Genomic DNA, 26,178 nt, shown 5'->3' on the forward strand with positions numbered 1-26,178 from the left:
TTGATGCTGGATCAATATCAATGAGAGATCAATTGTTAAATTTAAATCTGAGATTGTGATCTAAGTTGCAGAAAAAAAGATAGTAACTGCATAGTTAAATTCTTCCAGCATTCTATGTGATGAAAGCACATTAGTTGTGATGTTAGCAGTCCGTGGTCATGCTTAAAGCGCTGGCTTTTTGTGTGCAGAACCGTGTCAGTTATTTTGAAAAAACTTTTGCTAACTTATGCTTGTTGTTTACTTGTGCCAATGTAGCACCCAAATTCAAAGATTACCCTTGAGGAAAATCTCAAAAAGGGCCCTCGAAAAAATACTTTGATCCTGATCTGAAGAATAGAATTGATATGGAATCAAACAAATAGATTTGGTTATCTTTGGCAAATGTGTGAAAACTGACCCTTGCTGCCTATGGTAATTGAGCAAGTGTCTAAAGTGGTAAAGAAGTTGAGGGCATGGAAAAACAATGAGCGATGCTCATGGTGGTGCAGCTGTCCTTTGTGACTTCAATTAAGATGATCTGTGTTGTGGATGGGCTGAACCCCAGTTTGAAGAGTCAAACATAAGTAGACGACATGGAGATATTCAGGAATTTTGGAGACAAGAGATAGGTTGAGATGGTGTAGTATATCGGGTGATTAGAGGTGTCAATTATGAGCTTTTTCAGAAAGGATTAATGACAGTGCTTTTCATATCAGTGAGGACAGTGTCAGATGATATTGAAGAGGAATTGGGCATACAGAAGCTGGGTCAGGTGGGAATCAAAAGTGTAGGTAGTCATCTTAAAGGAGAAGATAAGCTTAATAAGGGCACGAGGAAAAGTGGCAGAGTGCAGAGGAAATAGAAGGTTGGGAGAAGACCAGATTTGCAGGTGAAAGAACATATGTTTTTTATGCTTGCGTCTGTAAGGCTCAGAAAAGGGGCAAAAGTAAACTATTTGGCCCTTTGAGCTTGCTCTGCTATCCAGTCAGATAATGATTGATCATCTACCTCAATTCTACTTTTCTGCACTATCCCCATATCTCTTAATTTTCCTCGACACTGATATATTTTTGGATACTATGTTTTGAATATACTGAGCATCCAGAGCTCTCGAGTCCAGAATTCCAATGATTCATGAATCTTTAAGTGAAGAAATTTCTTCGTTGGGTACAAAACAGTCAAGGCAGGAAGATTTGGGATGCTTTCCCCCTGACCTTCGTAGCAGGAAACACTCCACATTCCCGCCTCACCATGGGACTTAGTCTCCAAATGGGAGCATTTTGTCCGTAGTGTTGCTGAAAGGTAGTAGAAGAAATGGAAATAGAAATACTTATAAGGCTAATGCCTCTAAGTTATCTAGTTGAAAAACATTCGCTATTTCAAAGACTGAAATTGGAGGCAGCAAAGAGAAGTGATCCCTGTGACATTTTAAAGTATAAGGTGTAGCACGTAAGACAGTAAACGTGTCCACATTTTTGCAGTCATTACTTGTCTAATGTATATGAAAATAAGAAACACCAGCAGCTCAGTGTATCACTAGACAAGTATTCATTCACAATATTTAGGATTGCAATTAATAAGTTAAAAGCATAAAAGTTACAAACAATTTGTCATTGCCCTAAAGATAAAGGATTAAAATAAACTATCACTTTACTCTTAAACGACACTTTAAGGCAGAACTCTTTGAAACCATCACTTGAAGAAACTCCTTTGCGTGTATGTTTAATATGCCAGAAACATACATTTTATTTATTTTAAAACACAAAATATTTTTATTTTTTTGTATTTCCCACATCAGATTTTCATTCTTCTGTGTCACTTCTAACAAAATACACACACTGTTCTTAATAAGTGCTTACAGAAAGAGCTGATAGACTCAATTACAACTTATTAAATAGATAAATATACAGCCCTGAAAGGGGGCTGCATATTTATTTATTTAATAAGCTGCAATTGACCATACTTTCTGGACTTAACCCACCTTCTTCAATTGGATTATTGGAAGAATAAAATGTCGAACTATTGCAGTTGGAAGATGTTACTGCAAAATTCAACCTTTCTTCTATTTTGTTAATCCTCCACTGTTCGGGAACATCCCTTCTGAGCTATAAATTTATCTTCCCTGTGAGTAGGTTTGATGTACAAAATGCAGACCTAACCCACAGATCATAGGTCACCTCTGTAAGGGGCCAACCTATGTAAGGGGTTCATGCATTGTTTTGGTAACTACCTAAAACTAATTTGAAACCACATAAATGTCTGTAATATACTTCAAGAAGCCACTATGTACAATCCATCTTCACTGTAAACAAGGTCCTTGGAAACAAAATTTTTTGTATGTTTTAATAGGTGTGGTGTTACAGTAAAACATGATGTGGCAGGAAATGAAAAAGAGAACTAAGATTTCTCTATTTCTACAGAGACCATGTCAGACGAAGAGCTTTCCAGTTATTTGATGTTATTGTATAGTGATTAAAAGGAGGCTAGGAACATGCTATAATAATCATAGTAATAAGTAGAATGGATGGCATCACAAACCCTAGGGAACGGTCCCTACCGGGCTTGTTTCCTCAGCATAAAATTCTCATTGGGTGAACCATTTTCTAGGCTAAATCTCCTGAAAATGTGGCTGCTGCCAAAGCAGCAGCAAATGAATCTCCAGGGTACCCTAAAGCAAGTAGGAGTATGCCCCAATCTCTATTGCAATACTATTGGTCCGTGGGGGGAGGGGTGGATGGTGGTGTCAGGACTTGCATGGACACGTCTGGGAGGTCAGTGATCGGGTGGCATGGGGGGGGAGGTGGCATGGCTGGTGATGGGGAGTAGCTCTGCTGGCCAGTGATTGGGCCGGCCAGCGATCGGGAGGCCAGCACTGCGGGGCTACTACGCATGCGCCGGTCTCCGCTACGACAGATCAGCGCATGCACAGCGGCCCGCTCAGTGCTATGCTGCTGGACTCTCCAGTGGGCCTCACCCACAGCTTTTTAATGATATTCATGCTAGTGCGTTCTGCAGTGCAGAAAGTGTGGGGGATTCATTTTGAAAGTCCTGCTGCAAAAAAAACAGCGGATTTACTCCAGTTTTTATGCGAATTCGACACTTAGAATTTTTTTGGCAGAATCCCACCCAGATATTTTCAGTCAATCATCCTTCTCTAAACCTTTTCCCAGTCTCTGCACAAAATAAGTAGTCAGGCATTTGTTTATAAGAAAATGGATTCTTGGACATGTCATTGTGATTACTGGTTATATTAGAAGTTAGCAAACATTTGTTAGCAAACATTTTACAAAAAGGAGACACCGAAAGGTTTTCACCACCTCTTTGGTCCCTCTAGCTAAAAGTCATACATTTAGCAAATTTTCAAAAAGTCCCTCTTCACCCAGTTTCTGCTTCTTCCTTGAACACCTATTCTACATGCACTTATCTTTCTCTTTTGCTCTTACTTTACTTCAGCTTTACTTTCACATCTGCTTCACATATGTTTATCTTACTCCCTCAGTTTGCTTTTCCAACATCTGCTCCATTAATTTTTCTCTTTCCTATGAATATGCAAGTCATTCATTTCTTTCAGGAGCATTATATCAGACTTCCACATTATTTAACTGGCTGGGTGGCAGCCATAAATTATTGATGTTGGGGAATAGGTGTAACCAGGATTCAGAATACTCAGAGGTCTAGAAGAAGGGGCATTATGCTGGAGAAGAGCAATTTGAGCCACATTTATATGTAGATATGTGATGTTTTGGGGAGTTTATTTTATTTGTTTATTATATGACTTCACTGACATCTTGGTGTTCTATACATAATAAAAGTTACTACAGGGTACATAACTCATAACCATATTATAAATCAGATAATCAGCATAGAAAAATAAAAGTACCAGCTGAATTGGAGTGGAATGGGACTCAAAATTTATTATAAATATGCACAAATTTTCACTTCATAATTCAATTCATTCAGAAATATAATTTTTAAAACCTTCATAAATGTGGTAGGTATGAATATAGAGTAAAATGTAACAGATAAACTGTAAACTATAAAAATTTTATGATCAGAAAACCTTCTTTCAAAGCATACCGTCTGTGAAATATCTATGAACATGAAAATATAGACAGCTAGCTTTTTCCTTAAAAGTGGAGGACTATAAGATCCTTCATTTCAGGTTTATTATGCTTTCTATGTCTTTCCTCATTTTTCATCAGCTGCATTAAGTATTGATATTGATTTCTTGTAAATGTACTAAAAGGATGGCTAGCAGTTTTTTGTTATTGTTCTGCAGTACTTGTATGTAATTTATTACTGCTGCAACCAATGCCTGATCTTAGTGCACAGTGTAAAACATCAGCTTTTTCTGATGCAGTAACAATCAACAATTTGCTTTGTTAAACACCAATCTAATTTATTGTGCAAAACATAAATTACTGGTAACAATTTAATTCTGTTATTGTCACTTACCATCTAACATTCTAATTTCCACATATGTATCTATTAAAAACAAATAGCAAGATCACAAAATAATATATTTGGCATATACAAAAAGGCCTTGAAAATGCACTGCAAATATTAGCGTATGAATCCTTAAAATGTATAGAATTATTTTGTCACCTTGAATCTATGTGTATGCCAATGAGAGAAGCATAGAGTTATTTTATGTTCCTATATATAAGATCAGGTTTGCAATATGTTATGTTTCCCATTGAGGCCGATAACTTTCAAAAATAAATTTGAACTTCCAGTTGTAACTGAACGGTTGACACACCACGATTTCACGTCTTAAGATATTTACTGTAACAAAGAGACTAAAAGCATACTTGACAAAAGACTACTTTTGTTGGCAACTTATACTACTACAGAACAGAACTTTTAACACAACTGAAAAACCCACCATCATATATATTACACTGTCCTTTAAGTAGACATTCAATTCTCCCAGAACAAGTTCAGAATGATTCTTAGGTCTCAGGTTTACTTTCCTAACCTGGTAACTTTGAAGTTCAGAATTGTCTTTTGTGGTGCGAGTTTTCTGGGAGATGTCTCCCTCTCACTAAAGCTAGGCAAATCTTGCAGCCTTGTTTTAAGTTCTCACAAATTTGGTCTTTCCAATCCAAGCATGAGCTCCTACCACATTCCTGCATTGTGAATCACAGAAACTTTCAGCCTCTAGCTGCTCTCTCTCCCATACCCTGATAGATGAAATTTAGTCTATGAGTTTTCAGGGATATCTTAGAAATCCTTCCCTTCTCAAAGCCCAGCTTCATGGCAATGTGAATTATATGGGCCTTGTATCCAGATAGAAATATTGATTAACCATCTTCAAGACCCTAATTCTCTTTTATCTTGGAAGTGGGTAGTTTGAGGCATCACTGCTTAGGACCCGACATTCACAACACTTTTCTGGGACCCTGGAGACTCAGTTTATCCACACAGGCTCCTGTCTTTGTCTCCTATTGTAAACAGCTTGCATCTTCTTTCCAGTAAAACAGTCTGGGCCGCTTTAATCTCTAACAATCAAACCATTCAGCCATGGAGACTGCAGAATAGGTCACATGACTTTCTTTACATCACCTTAAATTAAAGGTACGGAACATAATCTGCTCTCTGTTGTGGTGGGTTTGGAGGTGGGGGGAAGGGAGGAGGGGCATTTAATCAGGCCAGATGATGGTGGGATCCCATCACCTTCCCACCTGCACCCTGATAAGCCCATGGGGGGAGTGGGGAGGAAGACCCACAGAATACCTCCCTGGCAGATGGAGGTGTGGGGCAGGAAGGGGTATATCTTGCTCAAAGGCAGTGCCTGATCAAGGAACCTGGCACTGGGAAAGAGGGGAAATCACTGAGAACAGGCTCCTTGCCCGCTTGTTGCTGACTCCTTCACCCCTCCACTGTGACCCCCCCCCCCCCCCCCCCCCCCCTCCGTCAGTGAAATCACTCGGAGTCATAGAGGTTTACAGCATGGAAACAGGCCCTTCAGCCCAACTTGTCCATGCCGCCCTTATTTTTTTTAAAACCCCTAAGCTAATCCCAATTGCCTGCATTTGGCCCATATCCTTCTATACCCATCGTACTCATGTAACTATCTAAATGCTTTTGAAAAGATAAAATTGTACCCGCCTCTACTACTACCTCTGGCAGCTTGTTTCAGACACTCACCACCCTGTGTGTGAAAAAAATTGCCCCTCTGGACACTTTTGTATCTCTCCCCCCTCACCTTAAACCTATGCCCTTTAGTTTTAGACTCCTCTACTTTTGGGAAAAGATATTGACTATCTACCTTGTCTATGCCCCTCATTATTTTATAGACCTCTATAAGGTCACCCCTCAGCCTCCTATGCTCCAGAGAAAAAAGTCCCAGTCTATTCAGCCTCTCCTTATAACTCAATCCATCAAGTCCCGGTCGCATCCCAGTAAATCTTTTCTGCACTCTTTCTAGTTTAATAATATCCTTTCTATAATAGGGTGACCAGAATTGCACACAGTATTCCAAGTGTGGCCTTACCAATGTCTTGTACAACTTCAACAAGACGTCCCAACTCCTGTATTCAATGTTCTGACCGATGAAACCAAGCATGCCGAATGCCTTCTTCACCACTCTGTCCACCTGTGACTCCACTTTCAAGGAGCTATGAACATGTACCCCTAGATCTCTTTGTTCTGTAACTCTCCCCAACGCCCTATCATTAACTGAGTAAGTCCTGCCCTGGTTCAATCTATCAAAATGCATTACCTCGCAGTTGTCTAAATTAAACTCCATCTGCCATTCGTCAGCCCACTGGTCCAATTGATCAAGATCCCGCTGCAATTGGAGATAACCTTCCTCACTGTCCACCGTGCCACCAATCTTGGTGTCATCTGAAAACTTACTAACCATGCCCTGTACATTCTCATCCAAATCATTAATATAAATGACAAATAACAGTGGGCCCAGCACTGATCCCTGAGGCACACCGCTGGTCACAGGCCTCCAGTTTGAAAAACAACTCTCTACAACCACCCTCTGGCTTCTGTCAAGAAGCCAATTTTGTATCCATTTAGATACCTCACCCTGGAACCCGTGAGATTTAACTTTATGCACAACCTACCATGCGGTACCTTGTCAAAGGCCTTGCTAATGTCCATGTAGACAACATCAACGACACTGCCCTCATCTACCTTCTTGGTTACCCCTTCAAAAAACTCAATCAAATTTGTGAGACATGATTTTCCACTCACAAAGCCATGCTGACTGTCCCTAATCAGTCCTTGCTCTCTAAATGCCTGTAGATCCTGTCTCTCAAAATACCTTCCAACAATTTACTCAACACAGATGTGAGGCTAACTGGCCTGTAGTTCCCAGGCTTTTCCCTGCAGCCCTTCTTAAACAAAGGCACAACATTTGCCACTCTCTAATCTTCAGGCACCTCACCCGTGACTATTGATGATTCAAGTATCTCGGCTAGGGGACCCACAATTTCCTCCCTAGCCTCCCACAATGTCCTGGGATATACCTCATCAAGTCCCGCAGATTTATCTACCTTGATGCATTACTTACTTCTGGCTTGACCTGTTCCACAATCCTGGGTCTCCAGTGGGTGCTGTTATGGCAGTAATCACCATCTCCTCGGTGGTGCGGCTGAGCAAAAGAGCTTCCTACTTCTCAACAGTTGGCAGCTCTCAGTGGGCTGGACTTCATACCACTGGGACCTAATCCTGCAGAGGTCTCACCGATGGCCTCTCAACTGCCTGACTGGCTCATGATTCAGCAAGCCTTCCACAAAGGGAGCAAAATGGGTCTCCACTCAGCAGGCGAGACCCAGTCTCCACAAGCTGGAGATTGGGGCAGTCCGGGTCGGGGTTGGCCAGCAATTGAGCTGCCCAGCAATCGGGAGGCTGACAGTGCGAGGTCACTGCGCATGCGCAGAGGCCTGCTGTTTTCAGCCTCCTGGGCGGGAATAGGCCCCGCCCCCTGAAATCTAATGATATTCGCACTGGGGGCCTCAGTAGTGCACACAGAGTGGGAGATTCCAGTCTGAACTCCCACTTAATAAACCAGCGTGAATTACTCCAGTTTCCCCACGAACTCAACACTTGGAACGTTTTGGGGAGAATTCCGCCCAACAATCTTACGAAGCCCATAATTGTAGCAATACGGCCTATGGAACGGAGCTGGGTATGGAGACTACAGGTTTGGGCAAATACTCAATTCTAACATCAAACATAAATAGCCTGGAACTCAAAGAGGCCCAAAATTAATGTGACAAGACTGGGGAAAGGGAATTGAGGGAGTTTGAAGGCCTGCGTGAATCCTTTATTTTTTATGTGGGAACAATTATGCATGCTATTAGTACTGCGAAACAATGCCATGTATATTTTTGGTTAGTATTGTTTGTTTTTAAGCTGATACAGGTTGTGAAAAGAAATCTCCTAGGCAACACATTAACTAGATAGAAGCTCCACTATTTTCAACCCATAAATGCAAATTAGATGTGTTATGGAAATAATTGATTGTGTCTGCCGTAAGATGGACCAGTGTGGAAATACAATGAAGTTCTTTCATTCTAAAGTCCCAGTGTCTTCAAATTATATTAACAAATTTAAAATATTAGAATGATGTACAACAGTGCAATTTAAATTATAAATTTGCAGGGCACAACTTGCCTCCTTGCAATTAGCTTTAAGTTTATTGGTAGCACTCTTACATCTGAAAAAAAGAGTTCAATCTCCACTAATTATTTGAGCAGACCCAAGGTTGTTCTGCATTGTTGAGCTGCTGTCTTTTGGATAAGAAATTAAGTTGAGTTACTGAGAGTTACTGATAACCAAGTTTGACAATGTCTAATTGTATGGTAAAAGTCCCAAGCCCCACCACTGTAGTTTATCAGTTGTAACTCTGATTTAGGAGTCGCTTTCAGTTTTACAGTATTTAGTTATACAGGGTTAAATTTTACTTAATTTGGGAAGTGCCAAAGTAAGTCAAAATCAGTGGTTGAGAGGTTGCTGGGGAAGAGACAAGGAGCAGATTTAACAAATTAACACTTTCAGAGAAAACTTTGCAGGGCAGGAGAATATTGGGAATGTGGGAGCCACGGCCAATGAACACTTCATGATTTTCCAATCACTGGTTTTGCACGTCTCAGATTTGATCCGTCTTTGACATTTTGTAATCACTACCACACTGGATGAACTGTAGTTTACAAGTTGACAATCAGGTTAGGCATTGTGTCTGAGGGCACATAATAAATAAATTTAAAGAGCTATTTTATGATAAGGATCCCTTTGTGAAATTTTAGAACTTATTTTTAAAAGTGAGAGCTTTTGTCTTAATCATGGGAAAGATTGGGAGAAATTACTGAGAAATGATGTAGGGCATGTTTTGTTTACTAAGGTGACAAGTTAGCAGTTTAGTTAATTCAATTGCATTTATTCAAGAGTTCATTTCTTTCCCTCTTCTGCACATAGAAGAATGCATAAGTTTATTTGTTGTGCATTTTCAGAGCTGGCATGTTACATTTAGCAGCCAATCAGGGAAAAAAACTATAATGACTGTGCAGAATCACCTATTAACTCCCTTGATAGACACGTAAACACTATAAATAACACTTAACCTATCAATCCAGCTTTGGAACATATGGAGGCAATAAGGTGTAGAAAGTCTCTCATCGCTGATGAGACAATATAAATCACTATGAACACCACAGCCTAAATTTTCCAATTGGGATCATCTGATTTGTGACCAGAGGGAGAAATTGGGCCAATGTTCCTGTTCCTGCATCCGGGGCTACTGGTTTTCTTGCACAGAGAAAATACAGGAAAATCAAGCAAAGTGGAACAAACACCCATAAGGGAACCTGTCCAATTTTCAGCCTATTTAAATTAAATTAATGGACAGAAAATCGATCAAGCTCCATTAGAGGTGTGTAATCTACCCACATCGATTTTTCATCTATTTAAATTATCAGACAGAAAACAGAGTTGGCTCCTTTAGGGGCATGCACACTTCCCTGCTGCTATTCACTGACCCCAAGCCATCCAGCAGCACGAGGCACAGAAATACTGCTCCATAGACTACATTCATATGATTGTTTGTGAGTTGTGATGGCCACAGGGGTTCATCCATAGATCTCCTCATGCGTCTCGTTGAATATGAGCTCCCCTATTAGGTGAGTGAAGGCTCGCCCAATACGGAAGGAGCAGCTAGCGGTTTAAAACCAGCTGGCTCTACTCAGGCCAACGCCTGCATCTCCAACGCCGGCATCTCCACATCATGACTACCATCTACTCAGGCCAGCAGTCAATAGACTTAGGACTGACCTGCACTATGTGGCGCTGCACAGTGTTCAGATATCACGTAAATAAAAGGGTGATTGGTGACGGAAGACTGCCTTGGCAAGATTATTAAACTGGCGACGAGGAGCAAAGCAAGTTTATTCTTTCCTCCAGACCATCTTTACTATCGAGGCGGGTAATCCTCTGGCAAGAAACATGCCTCTTATTGGGAAACTTGAAGCCTATGTTGCAAGCATCGAAAAGTGGGCCCAGTACATAGAGCACACGTGTAACTTTTTTTGGGCCATAAGTATTGAGGGGGACGAGAAGCAGAAAGTGATCCTGTTGACAGCATGTGGGGTTCCAACCTTCAAATGTAATCGAAAGCCTGACCTACCTGAATGCCCACACTCCAAAACCTTTAATGAATTGGTGGATTTTGTTAATAGCTATTATGACCTTAAACCTTCCATAATACTCCAGTGATACCATTTAACATGGCAGGGTGAATCTGGGGGAACCTGTCACCGGATTTATGACCAGGCTGCGAAAATTGACAGAGCACTAAGTTCAGGCCACCTCTGAATGATGCAAGATAGTCTGGTCTATGGACTTAACAAGGTGACAGTCCAAACAAATTATTAGCAGAACCCAATTTAGGTCTAAAGAAGGCTATTGAGATAGCTCTTTCATTGGAAAATGAGGTGAAAGGAGCTCAGGAACTACAGAGAATGTCAGAGAGCAATATCCTCCGATTGGGGAGAGGGGCCTCATGCAACGTCCATCCCTCAACTGAGAGCAAAGGTATCAGAAAAATATCGCAAAATCCCTAGCAGTGGTGGAGCCCAGACAGTCAACGGAAGTGAGGGGCCGCCTTCAGACTCCTAGGGAGCATATTCCAGAAGGTTGTAAATGCCAGGTAGCAGACTGTCAAGTGCTGCAGAAGACCACAATTGAGGCTAAGAGATAGGAATAGTCAAAACATGTGCTATTTCGAGAAAAGGCCAAGGCCAGTGCCAGACCATACATTGCAGATAGGCCACAGCCAAAGACAAAGCAATTAAATCGCATCTCTATGTCAAAGGTTGCCCCCATAATGGTGGAGTTGTTAGTAAATGGCTATCCATTAAAAATGGAAGTGGATACAGAAGCTGTGGTCTCCATTATCAGGAGCATATTTATAATTGCCTCTGGGCTGGTATTCAACTTCTGAATGTAGAAAACACAAAGGCCAGGCTGGCCACCTACACAGGAAAACCACTGCAGATAAATGGACCATAGTGATTTATAGGCAGCAGTTGGCTCAACTTTCATTCATCATTGTACGGGGACAAGGATCAAGCCTTATGGGAAAAGATTGGCTCCAATGATTCAGATTGAACTGGCTGGAGATCTTTAGGCTAGGCACAGGGGGACTGTACAAAGTCATCAATAAGTACCCTGAAGTCTTCCAAGAAGGGCTTGGGAAAATAAAGGGAGGCAAAGCTAAGATTTCCATCAACCACAATGCTACACCTAAGTACTTTATAGCGAAACCAGTTCCACACTCCCTAATGGAAACTGGAATGCCTGGAAAAGCTGGGCATAGTAAGACCCATAGTTTGCAGAATGGGCTGCACCTGTTGTTCTGTCCTTAAGCTGGATAAGTTAGTCTGACTTTGTGGAGATTATCAGTTTACAGTCAATAGGGTTTCTAAACTTGACAGATACCCTATACCCTGGATCTAAGACCTGTACGCCCGGTTAATTGGGGACCAAACATTTTCAAAGTTGGACATAAGCCAAGTGCATCTCCAACTTGAATTGGACGAGCCTTCCCAAAAGTACGTAACAATTAATATGCACAAAAGCCTATACGAGCACATTCGTCTACCTTTGGGGTCTCAACTGCATGCGCCATTTTTCAATGGGTCATTGGGAATATGCTCCGAGGAATACGTCAGGTAACAGTGCACCTGGATGATGTCTTGATGACAGGAACTTCGGAGCACAAACACCTATACAAACCTGGACAAGATCTTAGTGATTTTCAGGTGTCGGGGTATGCCTTAAAAGGGAAAAATGTATCTTCCAAGCAAGTAGATTGATCTACTGGGCTATCAGGTGGAAGGCAAGGGCTTTCATCTGGTGGAAGACAAGATGAGGAAGCATTAACTCCAAGGAACCCCATCGAATTGATATCCTTCCTGCGGTTAGTGAATTATTACGGAACGTTTATTCCTAATTTAGCTTCCTTGCTGGCCCCCATGGATGCCCTACTACGGAAATATCTAAGGTGGTTTTGGATGGTGCCACAACTGGAGGCTTTCAACAGATTAAACAGCAACCTTTGTCCTCTAATTTATTGATTCACTTTGACCTCAAGGTCTAAAAAGGACCTTATCTTGACATGTGATGCCGCTCCTTATGGGGTTGGGGCAGTACTAGTACATCGCTGGATAGATGGGACAGAGAAGCCTATTGTGTACGTATCTAGGACCCTCTCGGACACGGAGCTGAGAGGTATTCCATATCGAGAAAGAGGGATTGACAGTTGTCCCCGGCATTATAAAACTCCATCAATCTTTCTACGGTAGATGATTTTTCAGTGACTGATCATAAACCACTCCCGGGACATTTTAAAGAAGACAAGGCAATCGTGCCCATTGCCTTCGTCCTGATACAGTGTTGGGTCTTGTTACTGGTGACTTATGAATACCTCCTAGAGCATTGGCCCAGAACTTGGATAGCTAATACTGATGCAAAGAGTCATCTGCCATTGGCTGGAAGACCAGCTTCACCATCAGCTATGGAAGAGGTTGTGATGACCCTCAATTTGTTAGACACCACATCGGAATATGCGAGGCAAATCAAGGCCTGGGCACAAAAGGACCTAGTCCTGTCTAAATTAAAAAACATAATACTATATGGGGGATTCAGAGGACAGCCCTCAGATGAAATGAAACATTACTGGATAAAGAAAGACGAGGTCAGTGTTGAGGATGGCATCAACCTCTCTGGGTCCATCACCCAGGGTGACATCCAATATTTATGGCATAACACCATAGCCACCCTGGGATTTTAAAGATGCTAGCCAGGAGCAACGTATGGTGGTGGCCCAGTCTTGATGGAAACATTACCAACTTGGTTAGACAGTGTGAAACGGGCCAAGAAAATGAAAAACTCCCCCACTCAGCTTTCCTAAATCCATGGGAGTGGCCTGGTAGGCCCAGGATGCAAGTACATGTCGACTTTGCTGTGCTTATATTGGGTTCCATGTTCTTGATTATGTTCAATGCGCATTCCAAATGATTGGAGGTACATTGTATGAACTCCACCACTTTCCCATGCTAATATTGAGAAACTACAACAAAGTTTCTGCACTCGCGGGATATCTAAAGTCTTGGGCCGGAATTTTACCGCCACGCCCGCCCGAATTGAGGTGGGCTCACAGAAGGGAATTCTCCGTTGGCCTCGGGCGGGATTTTATGAGCCTCGCCCGAGCAACGTTGCAAAATACTGGCCCTGGTCTCTGACAATGGCACTGCCTTTACTAGCACTGAGTTTCAGAACTTAATGCTTTCCGATGGAATCAAACACATTAGGATACCACCCTATCACCTGTCATCAAATGGATTGGCTGAATGAGCAGTGCAGACTTTTAAGCATGAAGAAGCAAGAGTCCATTGAGACCAAACTGGTGTGATTTTTTATTTAAGTACACGATACCCCTCACGTAATGACGGGAACCGCCCTAGCAGAATTATTAATGGGATGATTAAACTTACTTTTCCTAAACCTGGCAGTAAGGGTTCTTCTCACAAAGAGCCAGAAGAAAACTATGATTCTGTAAGAACACACAGACCATTCAAAACTGGCAACCCAGTCCATGTGAGGAACTTCGGGGACAGCCTCAGTTGGGTCTCCAGAATTATAATAGAGAAAATGGGACCCATGTCATATCAAGTTCAAGTACAGGGCAAGATTGTCAGAAAACACCTGGACCATCTCTGGAGTAGGGAGCCCGTGCCAATACAGGCCTCATTGCCAGCCACGATTTGGCCATTGCCAGCCTCGAGCCACAAGTGGATGTCGACCCTTTGCCGGCCCCTCTGGATAAAGGAAAGTAAGTTTATTTATTGTTACAAGTGGGCTTACATTAACACTGCATTGAAGTTACTGTGAAAATCCTCTAGTTGCCACATTCAGGCTCCAGTTCGGGTACACAGAAAGAATTTAACATGGCCAATGCACCTAACCAGCACGTCTTTCGTACTGTGAGAAGAAATTGGAGCACCCGGAGGAAACCCACGCAGACACAGGGAGAACGTACAGACTCTGCACAGACAGTGACCCAAGGCTGGAATCGAATCCAGGTCCCTGGCGCTGTGAGGCAGCAGTGCTAACCAGTGCTGCCCCATACAGACTCCAAAATGGAAGTGAAGAGACCAGCATCCCCACTGAAGTGAGGTCTCAAGAAGAGCCAGAGTCGATGGCTTTGCGGCACTCTCTTCTGAAGCAAAGGCATCCCATCAGCTTCACACTCCCTAAACTGCTCCTACCTTCAGCCGATCCCAGGCTGATCGCTAAGAGGCGAAAAAGATCCTCCGTGGTGGGGTGTGGGGGAAGAAACGGATTTGTGGGGGGTGGGATATTATGATAGTCATGGGGGATCATCAACAGTGGGGCTCGTTGAATATGGTGGAGGCAAGCCCATTAGGGAAGGAGCAGCGAGGGGGCGGTTAAAACCAGCTGGCTCCACTCAGGCAGAGGTTGATAGACTCGTGACTGATCTGCACTCTGTAGCCGTTGAACGGTGCTCCGATATCACTGTAAATAGGGTGATTGGTGATGGCAGAGTGGCCTCTGTAACATTATTACAGTATGTTTCTAGATGAATGTCAACACCAACAGGAAAGTATTTCAATCCCTCAACTAGTAACAACATATTATGCGTCAGTGTGCTGTTGCCTGGCAGCTGTCCTGATCCCTTCATTTCAATGTACTTCTGCCACTGTGACTTAAAAAGCCAAGTCTTGGGATGGCTTCTGAAAGCTGAAGGTTAATTTCTGCAACCATGGCCAAGGACACCTCGTCATATTTCAACACACAATTCTGACATGTAATAAGGTGCATTCATCAACCAGAGTGATGATAAAGCACATCAACAAGGTGTGTGGAGCAGTACTTCACATTCCTGGATCGATCTGGAGGAATCCTACAGCATAGTCTGACTTGTGTCTTATGGATTGTGATTCCATGCAGTTAAATTATGCCTTGCAGGGTGGTGTCAAAGAAACTCCAGAGGTAGAAGGCTCACATGGGCAGCAAGATGAGCAGCAATAAACCAAAGAGATTTCGGAGGGCAAGTTATTGCCAGCTGCAAGAGACATTTGTGCCATGCTCCTACAGAGAAGCATAACATTAACTTTGACACTAGTCACTGTATTAAGAATCCTGTCAAATCTCCCTCCTTCTCTCCAGCAACACCTTTTCTATGAAAAATGACAAAGAAAATACCCATTCATACTACATGATAACAACTTTGAAACCTTTCAAATTACCATGTATGAATGGATAGAAACTTTCGTGCGATGATCGTTTTAATTAGAACTGTGTTTCCTATTGATGTCGAGGCATGATGTATATGCTCTTAAACCATGCTGTCATATGTGGGGTAATAGGATCGGCACTCACTGCCAGGAGATCTCTTCCTATTGACAGTGGTCCTTGGGTACTGCCATAAAGTGAATGCTATGCTTTAGCAACACTTCCATTGCCTGCACATATTATTCTCTGAATTTCTTTTCTCGAGTAAACACAATTTAAAGGCCTTTGAAGGCTTGAAGTGCTGGATGATGTTTGTTTCTTTAAGTCTTTTAAATCTTGCAGCAGATCGATATATCCCACCCTCTAACTAGCAATCTCTAAAACAGAGGTGCTGATGACACATGAAACTAAATTTACAATACCAGCCCTAAATGTTATGTGGGGGAATGATCACTGCACTGTGAGGAAATCACGGTCCACTCTGCTTCCAGTAAACATTGTGCTAAATAAGGCAACCCAGGGGCTGAATTTCACGTCCATTAGGTGCACGAGGTTGGCAGATGTAGAATCTGCTACCGGGTGAAATCAAGGCCCACCCAGCATGTAACGCATCATCCAGTTGACCTGACAATCCAGGTGGGGTGGAAGTGCGATTTAAAATCTTTAGAGGCAGCTCTCTGAAGGTTGCCAGGAGTTGTGGGCGAGGCTGAAGTTGCTATCTACAACCATTAAATGAAGTATCCCGTTGACTGGCAACGGCCTCAGCACCCTATGGGCATGGGAGGTGGGAGGGCAAGTCCAGTGGGCTCTCTGTTGCCTTGTTTCCCTGAGGAATGCCTGGGCATACTTTTAGAGGGGGTCAGTGCCAGGCGTGACATTCTGATGCCAAGGGATGACAAGAAGAGACCACTGTCTGTAACCAAGAAAATGGGCAGAGGTGGCTGCCCAGGGCAGCAGACATGATGTGCTGCACCATGCAGTGATGGTTACTAGATACAGAGCCGCAAAAGGTTTAACGATTTTCTGCATTTGGCAAGGTTGAGTACAGAGGTGGCATGGAATTGTGTGGAGAAGTGTAGTTAGATGGCCGTTCCTCGTGACGCTCGGGTATTGGAGTGTTTGTGCCAAATGACACTGAAGCCTGCACTGGCCAAGGCTGGGAGGTCTGCCTGCTTGACCTGAGTATATTGGAGGGTGAAGTATGTCACTCTGACTCACATTGCAACCTGGCTCTTAGTGAGGGGTGGACCAGGCTGGAATTGTGCCTCAAGGAGAGGGAGCATGAATGATGATTTCTCTCTGCCCTTTCAGAAGAGAAGGCATAATTTGGTGGGGCACACAAGAACCGGAAGTGGGAGCCCAATCTCCTGGCCCTGACCCGCTATGAGATGGATCCCCTGGAACCTGAGCATGTTCCTCTAGTCACAGGGGTCTTAGAAGAAGGTAAGAGTGTGTTGCACAGATGAGAGTAATGGGTAGTGCAAACATTGTAGGGTTGTCACCTCTGAAATAGAAGTGTCAAAGTAAGAGTGCCTATTGATCCGCCAATCAAGATGACACAATGCTGGTTTCAGCTATAAACTATTTTACATTGCTTTAACTAGGTACGAATGCCAATCATTTTACATTGATAGAAATAACAAAATAACTTGCAAGTATCAGCTAATTTTAGCTAAATAGGTTTTTAGAAAAGTATTGTTAATCTGAATTTTGTCAGTAATTTGCTGTAAGTTCAGTACAAAAATATTTATATTTATTTATTGACTACAGCTCAGCCTTCAACACTATTATTTCCACGAAACTCAGCTCCAAACTCCGTGGCCTGGGCCTCGGCACGTCCCTCTGCAACTGGATCCTGAACTTCCTAACTCAGACCACAATCAGTAAGGATAGACAACAACATCTCCTCACGATCATCCTCAACACTAGTGCCCCACAAGGTTGTGTTCTCAGCCCCCTACTATACTCCTTGTACACCTATGCCTGTGCGGCCAAATTCCCCTCCAATTCGATTTTCAAGTTTGCTGACGACACCACTGTAATGGTTGGATCTCAAACAATGACGAGACAGAGTACAGGAATGAGATAGAGAATCTGGTGAACTGGTGTGGCAACAATAATCTCTCCCTCAATGTCAACAAACAAAGGCGATTGTCATCGACTTCAGGAAACGTAAAGGAGAACATGCCCCTGTCTACATCAATGGGGACAAAGTAGAAAGGGTTGAGAGCTTCAAGTTTTTAGGTGTCCAGATCACCAACAACCTGTCTTGGTCCGCCCATGCCGACACTATAGTTAAGAAAGCCCACCAACGCCTCTACTTTCTCAGAAGACTAAGGAAATTTGGCATGTCAGCTACGACTCTCACCAACTTTTACAGATGCACCATAGAAGGCATTCTTTCTGGTTGTATCACAGCTTGGTATGGCTCCTGCTCTGCCCAAGACCGCAAGGAACTACAAAAGGTCGTGTATGTAGCCCAATCCGTCACGCAAACCAGCCTCCCATTCATTGACTCTGTCTACACTTCCCGCTGCCTCGGCAAAGCAGCCAGCATAATTAAGACCTCACGCACCCCAGATACTCTCTCTTCCACCTTCTTTCTTCGGGAAAAAGATACAAAAGTCTGAGGTCATGTACCAACCGACTCAAGAACAGCTTCTTCCTGCTGCTGTCAGACCTTTGAACGGACCTACCTTGCATTAAGATTAAGTTGATCTTTCTCTACACCCTAACTATGACTGTAACACTATGTTCTGCACTCTCTCGTTTCCTTCTCTATGAACAGTATATTTTGTCTGTATAGTGCGCAAGAAACAATACTTCTCACTGTATGTCAATACGTGACAATAATAAATCAAATCAAACAAAAAAAAGGTAATGAGAATAGTTCAAAAGCACCTCAAAAGGCTGCAAAAAGCAGACTCACTTAATAAAACCAGACAAAAAAAATCCAAGGAAGCCGATAAATACAATACAAAATGATTTGCTCTGCTTTCCTAACTTCAGCTAACATTGTAATCTGCAGCAATATACACCTGTGTGCAACATTTGTTTCTCTTTGTGAAATTATACCTCAAACGATACATTCTGTTGTTTTCCTTACAAAAAGGAAATCATTTGCATTTATATAACATTTTGTACAACCTTAGTCCCAAAGCACTTTACAACCAATTAAGTACTTATTGTGGAAAATATGTCAGCCAATGTGTGTACAGAAAGGATCCCATAAGCAACAATGAGATAATGACAAAACCTCGCAAACTTGCTGCCGGACTGGTGGATGACACTGTGCTCAATGGAGATCCTCGCCTTCAAGGTACTCACCCCATCATATCCAGCCTTCACTTCACTGTCTCTTCTTTGGGGACTGCTTGTAGTCCCATGCAGTGGCTGCTGCTCCTGTTGGCGCTTCTGGGTTGAAAGAACTGCTGACCATTTGATTGGCTGGCAGCTCTCTGAATCTGAACTTCCTCTCTGATGGGGTGGAAGGCTCAAGCCAATTTACATCCCAACGGTGCCCCGTCTCCACATGAAATTCTGACATAAAATGATATACGAATGCCCACTGTGACAAACTGTTCGTGGTTGAATCCACTTACCTGTCATCAGGATGTTTTAATGGACTCCATAGGCTGAAGGACTGATAAGTCGCTTATGCTTGTGAAGATGAGAGTGGTATTAATTTTTACAATGATAACCACATTCATTTATTGGGAAAATATTTTTTCCCACCATCAGTTTGAAAGAGTTAGTTGTGTTTTAGAACTGAACATAGTAATAGTGACATAACAATTTTATGCTCTCTTTTTCTTGCCAGAAAGGCTTAAGCACAAGAGCTGGAAATTAAAACTTCTGTCCTGCCAAGCTCACCTAAGCACTTTGTTGCACACATATGCCTTGAAGCAACCACATTCCCAGATATATACTTTGCAAAGTACTTGAAAGTTTGGCAAGATGACACATGGTAATTTCTGGTGAGATAACAGTTGAAACGTGGCTGTTGCTGTGTCAATGTACTGCTTAGCTATAGCTGTCAGTCCTGGCACAATGGTCGCATTTTTGCCTATGGATTAGCAGGCTATGTATAGGCTGAAGCCCTACTCCAGAAACTTCAGCACAGGGTCTAGGCTAACACTTCTGTTCAATACTGACCAAGTTAAACCAAGTTCCTGACTGACCTCTCAGGTGGACATAAGAGACATGGTGTGTGCCATAGAATCATACAGTGCAGAAGGAGGCCATTCGGCCCATCGAGTCTGCACCGACCATAATCCCACCCAGACCCCATCTCCATAACCCCATGCATTTACCCTAGCTAGCCCCCCTGACACTAAGGGGCAATTTAGCATGGCCAATCCACCTAACCCGCACATCTTTGGACTGTGGGAGGAAACCGGAGCACCCGGAGGAAACTCACGCAGACACTGGGAGAATGCGCAAATTCCACACAGACAGTAACCCAAGCCAGGATTTGAACCTGGGACCCTGACACTGTGAATCAGCAGTGCTAACCACTGTGTCACCGTGCCGCCCAAAGATGGGCAGGGGAGCTCTCCAAATGTCCTGGCCAACATTTGTTCCCTAACTAGTTTCATTAAAACAGATTTTTAGTTATTTAATTCGCTGCTGTACACAAATTGCCTACTGCATTAACCTTCACCTCAACAGCGATGACATTTCAAAAATAATTCAGTGGTTACATGGTGCATCAGAACATCCTGCGGTCATGAAAGGAGCAACATCAAATTCTTTCTTTAGTGAGTTGTTTCGTGATTTCACGTCAACAATGAAATGGAGAATACTCCACAAGCATAGTTTAATGAATTCAGTTCCACTGATTTCAATGGAACGGCATATATAACAGGTGGTAGATTCAATCTCACCCATTTTGCCCTACTGCCCAAGACACGTTTCTAGTCCAATATCTTGTCAGTGGTCTGGAGTAAAGTTGTTGAAAGCTTTGAAAGATAAGGTGGGGTAACTTTTGAGATTTTTTTTGAATTTTCTAGGTTGTCTTTCCTAAACTTTAAGAAAGTAGATGATGAACATTAATAATATATTTTGAGATTGTCACAAACTCTATAACTAGATGACTCTATAATTAGAGGAGGAATATGCAGACAATTTAAATTTGTTCACTTAATTCAGAAGATGGTCATTGTGTGGGATGAATTGTCCAGGGAGACAATGGGGACTAATAGTATGGAAAATTATAAGGAAGAATTGAATTTGAGGAAGGATTGGATATCAGACATTTGCTTTTGGAACTATAGTGTAGAATTCTTTCCAGTCCTGCACCTCTGTATGTTGCAATCTCAGTATGCTAAAATGTGCGTAAGGTAGGATCAGTTGGATTTTCCAATCTTTTAGAACAAATATCATTTTCCAATCAAGCGCATAAAATGTATGATGTCATTATGTTGTATGATGCATCTGCAATGATTCCTATATTACATCCTAAAATTTGTTTTCCTTGACCAACCCTAAAACAACTAACTCAAAATATGATTTCTGCTTTTGGTACTCATGAAACAAAATCGGAATATTTCCAGCTTTATAACTAGGAGAAGTCAAAAAAACTAAACTAAAGTAGATTTTGTAAACCAGTATGCATTTCAGAAAGATATGTCAACCTCAACATATCTTGCACATTAAATAAAATATTAGGATGTCATTACACTGTCATTCAATGGTGCATTGTGAGAAATTTCAAGTCATTCTGTTACTAAACCCATTACAACAATGTATTTTGCGTGTGGGATACCATTTTGTTTCATCAAGAACACAGTCTTGGTAAAAAGTTGTTTTTAATATAGGTCATTAGGGGATGAGGACTAGGGGATTTTCACAGTAACTTCATTGCAGTGTTAATGTAAGCCTACTTGTGACTAATAAATAAACTTTACTTTTACTTTTCATTATGTTGTACGGAGATTTACAACAGCACAGGAATGTCAATTCTCAAATGATACATCTTGATCGTGAATCCCTACACAATGCTATAAGGCATTTATCGCCAACTCCTTAAGCTTTGCATTTTGGCAGTTACTTTTAAGAAGTTACTAGTGATAACATCAATGAATTAAAGAAAGTATACAAATGCATTTTATTCATCTCTTATCTGGGGTGATAACAAGGACAGAATGTACGTGAAATTGTAGTTCAAAGATTTATTCAATTCCGCACGAATTGATAACAGGAAAACAACAACAAATCTATTTTATGTCTTATTTTACCGATTTTCTTAAAAAATATCATTTGCTTATAACAATTCATGACTAACGAAACACATGGGCCGGAATTCTCCCAAATAAATTCTAAGTGTCGAATTCGCATGAAAACTGGAGTAATTCACGCTGTTGTTTTCAGTGGGAGTTCAGACAAGAATCTCCCACACTCCATGCACTGCAGAGGCCACCAATGTGAATATCATTAGATTTCAGGGATCAGGGCCTATACCCGCTGGATAGGCTGAAATCAGCACGCTGAGTAGGTCATTGTGCACGCGCTGATCTGTCAGTGCCGCGATCAGTGCATACGCAGTGGCCCCGCACTAACAGCCTCCCTCTTTGCTGGCCAGCAATGCATTATCCTCCACCCCCCCACGGCCCGATTGCTGGCCCCCTGACCATTCCAGGGCCCAGCCTTTGGGCCCTCCCTCCTGGCCTGCCCCGATCCCCCAGCAGGCTGAGCACCCCCAGTAGGCTGACCCCCCCCCCGCCCCCCTCCCCAAACCCCCAACCTCCCCTGATTGCTGGCCTTCCTCCTTCCCTGACCAATTCCTAGGCAGAGTGGCAGCGGGACCCCGCACCTCCACCGATCGCCCCCCCAGTCCCCGCCCCCATCATGCCCTGCCCCAACAGGCCCTAACCCCTTGGCACTGCCCAACAGTGGCAGGGTGCCCTCAGGCATTGGCATTTTGCCTCTTGCACAGTGTCAGGGACACAAGCTGGCAGTCAGGGTGGCTATGCCCTGGGGGCACCCCCCTCTCCCCCCGATTGCCCCCCCCCCCTTCACTCCAGTGGGGTCGGCTCTCTAGTTCCCCAAAACTGGGGAGCTAGTGCAATCCCCACTGGAGTGAAACACTCTGGTGGTGTGGGAGAGGCTAGGGGCCTGCAGACTTCAGTCCTGGGCCTGCTTATCTCACTTCAATTGTAGGGAAATTATCATTTAAATAATTTCCGTGTCTCCCCGCTGATTTCCGGCACGGAGCAGAGACCGCCAGACATCTGGCGCTGGGAGACACAAGCGGGTGCGAACACTTGCGCAAACCCAGTGAATCGGCCGCCATGTGATTCTCCTGGCCCACTGTGCTAAAATATTAGCGCACCGGGATAGGAGAATCGTGGCCATGGCTGCAATCCAAGATTAACTTTTATACTTGAATGACTTGCCACCTTATGCATCCTATCTAGATAGAAATGTGGAAATTTCAGTGTGTGCTTCCCATGATTTATGGATAGATAATAATGAAGATGTTCAATTTTCTGATTTGCTCTTCCAAAGGGTGAGATTGAACATCAGATACACGATTTCAGAAAATAATCCATAGGCTTATATTGTCTAACCTCGAAATACAGTTATTTTTTTCTGGAAACGCCTTTTGGAAACATATACCAATGACCAATTAAGATTATGATCATGGCCTGTACTTAGATTATTATTATAAATACTAACACTTAGCAAGAATGTGTGGCAACTTTCAGACTCAGCCTCCTCTTTTCCTCCTCCGGACAAGTGCCTGACTCACCTCCAACAAGATAAAGTTAACATCATCTATTAAAGGTATTTCCTGCTTTAGCCTAAACTTCCATGATGGGCACAGAAACATTTAAAACCAAATAAATAATTTGTAGGCCTACCTGTGGTGAATAACCCACAAGAGCCCAGACGTATCCAGCAGTCAAATTCCTGCCACGTGAAAATTCGAGTTCATCTGCCTCTTCTCGATTCAGAGCTATGTGTAAACAGCCATGGTAGTCGCCCATCAACCGTTGCCCACCATGCAGGTCCAAAATGTCCCATGTGCCAACTTTACCAAGCGCTCTTGTTAAATCAGTAATGTGGCGAAATGATAAGTGACCTGAACATAGATTGAAAACGTTTTTAGTTTATAATAAAAGAAATTGAAGAAATACATCACCTGAAATTTATTAAAAACAAAATTACATAATTCCCATCTGTAACCCACTTGCTGTTTTTCTGGACAATTTTGAACATGCATAATTTCCTTTTTGCATGTAGCAGTCTTCCTATATTATGTGGTACAGTACCCCCTTGCTGTTTAAAAGCCAAAGAAATACATAATATAATGAGACTTGTGCTAAAACAAGATCATTTACTTTAATGTAGCAGCTGTCTCCAAGCATTTTTGCTCAGATTGTGGTGCTTTGTGTAATGAAACCTACCATATCATCTGTTTTTTTGAATGACCATGTGGTGAACTGAATAAAGTACGTCTTATTTATAGATTTATATACACTAACAATTCATGCTAAAAGAGTTGATATAACTCATGAGCGTGTATTTGCGAGATAATAAAACATTAATTGGATGTATTTGACTTTTTCTGAAGCAGTACATATGACAACTTGTACATTTTTAGTGTATTCAATATTGTTAAACAACCCAAGACATGTCACAGGAGTGTGATAAATGAAATTTGATACTGAGACATACAAAGAGATATCAAGGCAGATGACCAATAACTTGGTCAAAGAAATAGGTTTTAAGGATTGTCTGAAAGGGGGAAAGCGAGAAAACAAGGCAGAGAGATTTAGGGAGGGAATTCCAGAGTCTAGGGTCTTGGCACCTGAAAGCTCAGCCACCAATGGTGGAGTGATTAAAACCATGTGTGCTTAAGAGCTGTGCAGATTTTTCAAAGGGTTGTATAGTTAGAGGAGATAACAGAGTTAAGAAGGGGCGAGACTATGGATAGACTTGAACAGGGTTGAGAATTTTAAAATCAAGGTGTTAACCAGGAGTAGGTGAATGCACACAAGATAATGATTGTACGGGGCTTGATGCGAATTTTGGATAAACTCAAGTTTACTGGAAGGACAAAGTGATGCGACAGACTGTCCACGTGTGCACTGTAACAGTAAAGTCTAGAGTTAAAAAAGACATGGGTGAGGGCTGCAGCAGATCAGCAGGGAGGGAGTATGGTGACATAATGGAAGTGAAAATATGTGGTCTTAGTAATGGCATAAATAATTGGTTGGAAGCTTATCTCAGTCAAATGTGACATTGAGCTTGAGAACAGTGCGATTCAGGCTCAGACAGCTGCCAGTCAGTGGCTAGGGAACTGAGTTTCGGATGGGTTCCACAGACTATGGGTAGGATTTTCCGGCTCAGTGCACCACTAGGATTGGCTGGTCCTGCCAAAAGTCAATGAACCTTTGGCTGGGCCACCAGGTCCTGCTACGATGGGACTGGAAAATCCCAGCCTATGTGCGGAATTTTTGTATTTTCTTGGTGTTAGACCAGGACAGAAAAGTGGTCCATTAGCTGGCTGCACAGCCGATTTTTCTTGCCATGTTGTCCAGCGCTCTGAAGAAAGAAATCCTGCAAGCATGCCATCACACTGGTGATGTGGGCTCTGAAACAGCAGGCAGTGTTGGCTTTCCAGAGATTGGGGTATCATTTTTAATGGGTCCCTGATCTCTGGTACAAAGGAAAATGAAGAACCTCTCACTTGCACATGGGGAATCTCCCTGTGCCCCATGGACCCACCCCTGCCTCCATATACGTACCAACCCAACCCCCAATGGAGAGCACGGAGCAGCAGTTGAATGTGAGTCCAAACTTGTGTTCTGCAGAGGTGGAGCATGAGTAAAAGCTCGTATTGTGGCAGTTAAAGGACGGCAGTTGAGCTCAGCAGTTGAAAAATATGGAGGTCTTCGTTGTCCTCACAGAATCCCTACAGTGCAGGAGGAAGCCATTCGGCTGACCAACTCTCCAGCAGAGCGTCCTACCCAGGACCTATCCCTGTAGTCCCACGTATTTACCCCGTTAATACCTCGAACCCACACATCCTGGGACACTAAGTGGCAATTTAGCATGGCCAATCAACCTAACCTACCCATCTTTGGACTGTGGGAGGAAACTGGAACACCCGGAGGAAACCCATGCAGACATGGGGAAAATGTGTAAATGCCACACAGTCACCCAAGGCCGGAATTGAACCCAGCTGCTTGGTGCTGAGGCAGCAGTGCTAACCACTGTGCCTCTTCCTTTGTAAATAGTTCTTTACGAATGAATAAATTAATTACTTTCTCCTGCTAAGTAATTGTAGAGCCTCCCAATTATTACAGAAAGAATGTTTGGAAGAAAAAGAAGAAATAAAACCATACTGAGTTAATTAATTTGTGCTTGATTCTTGTGCATCAGATAATGTGCTCTTGCCAAATTGCTTTGTGTGATATT

General features: G+C 42.7%; 1 protein-coding gene across 8 annotated transcripts in view; it reads right to left on the reverse strand.

The window, feature by feature from the left end:
* The window catches only part of LOC144500456 (uncharacterized), a 230,807-nt gene that overhangs the window by 146,415 nt on the left and 58,214 nt on the right, over positions 1-26,178 (reverse strand). For all 8 annotated transcript variants that reach the window (XR_013498979.1, XR_013498978.1, XR_013498977.1 and 5 more), the window contains exon 6: positions 23,616-23,836. Coding sequence is in view for 4 of the 8 variants with exons in the window: in XM_078223394.1 (XP_078079520.1) it covers positions 23,616-23,836 (221 nt within the window). In the remaining 4 variants the exon portion in view is untranslated. The remainder of the gene's footprint in view (positions 1-23,615; positions 23,837-26,178) is intronic.

This window comes from Mustelus asterias, chromosome 11 (genome assembly GCF_964213995.1).
Source record: "Mustelus asterias chromosome 11, sMusAst1.hap1.1, whole genome shotgun sequence".
NCBI classification, from domain to species: Eukaryota; Metazoa; Chordata; class Chondrichthyes; order Carcharhiniformes; family Triakidae; genus Mustelus; species Mustelus asterias.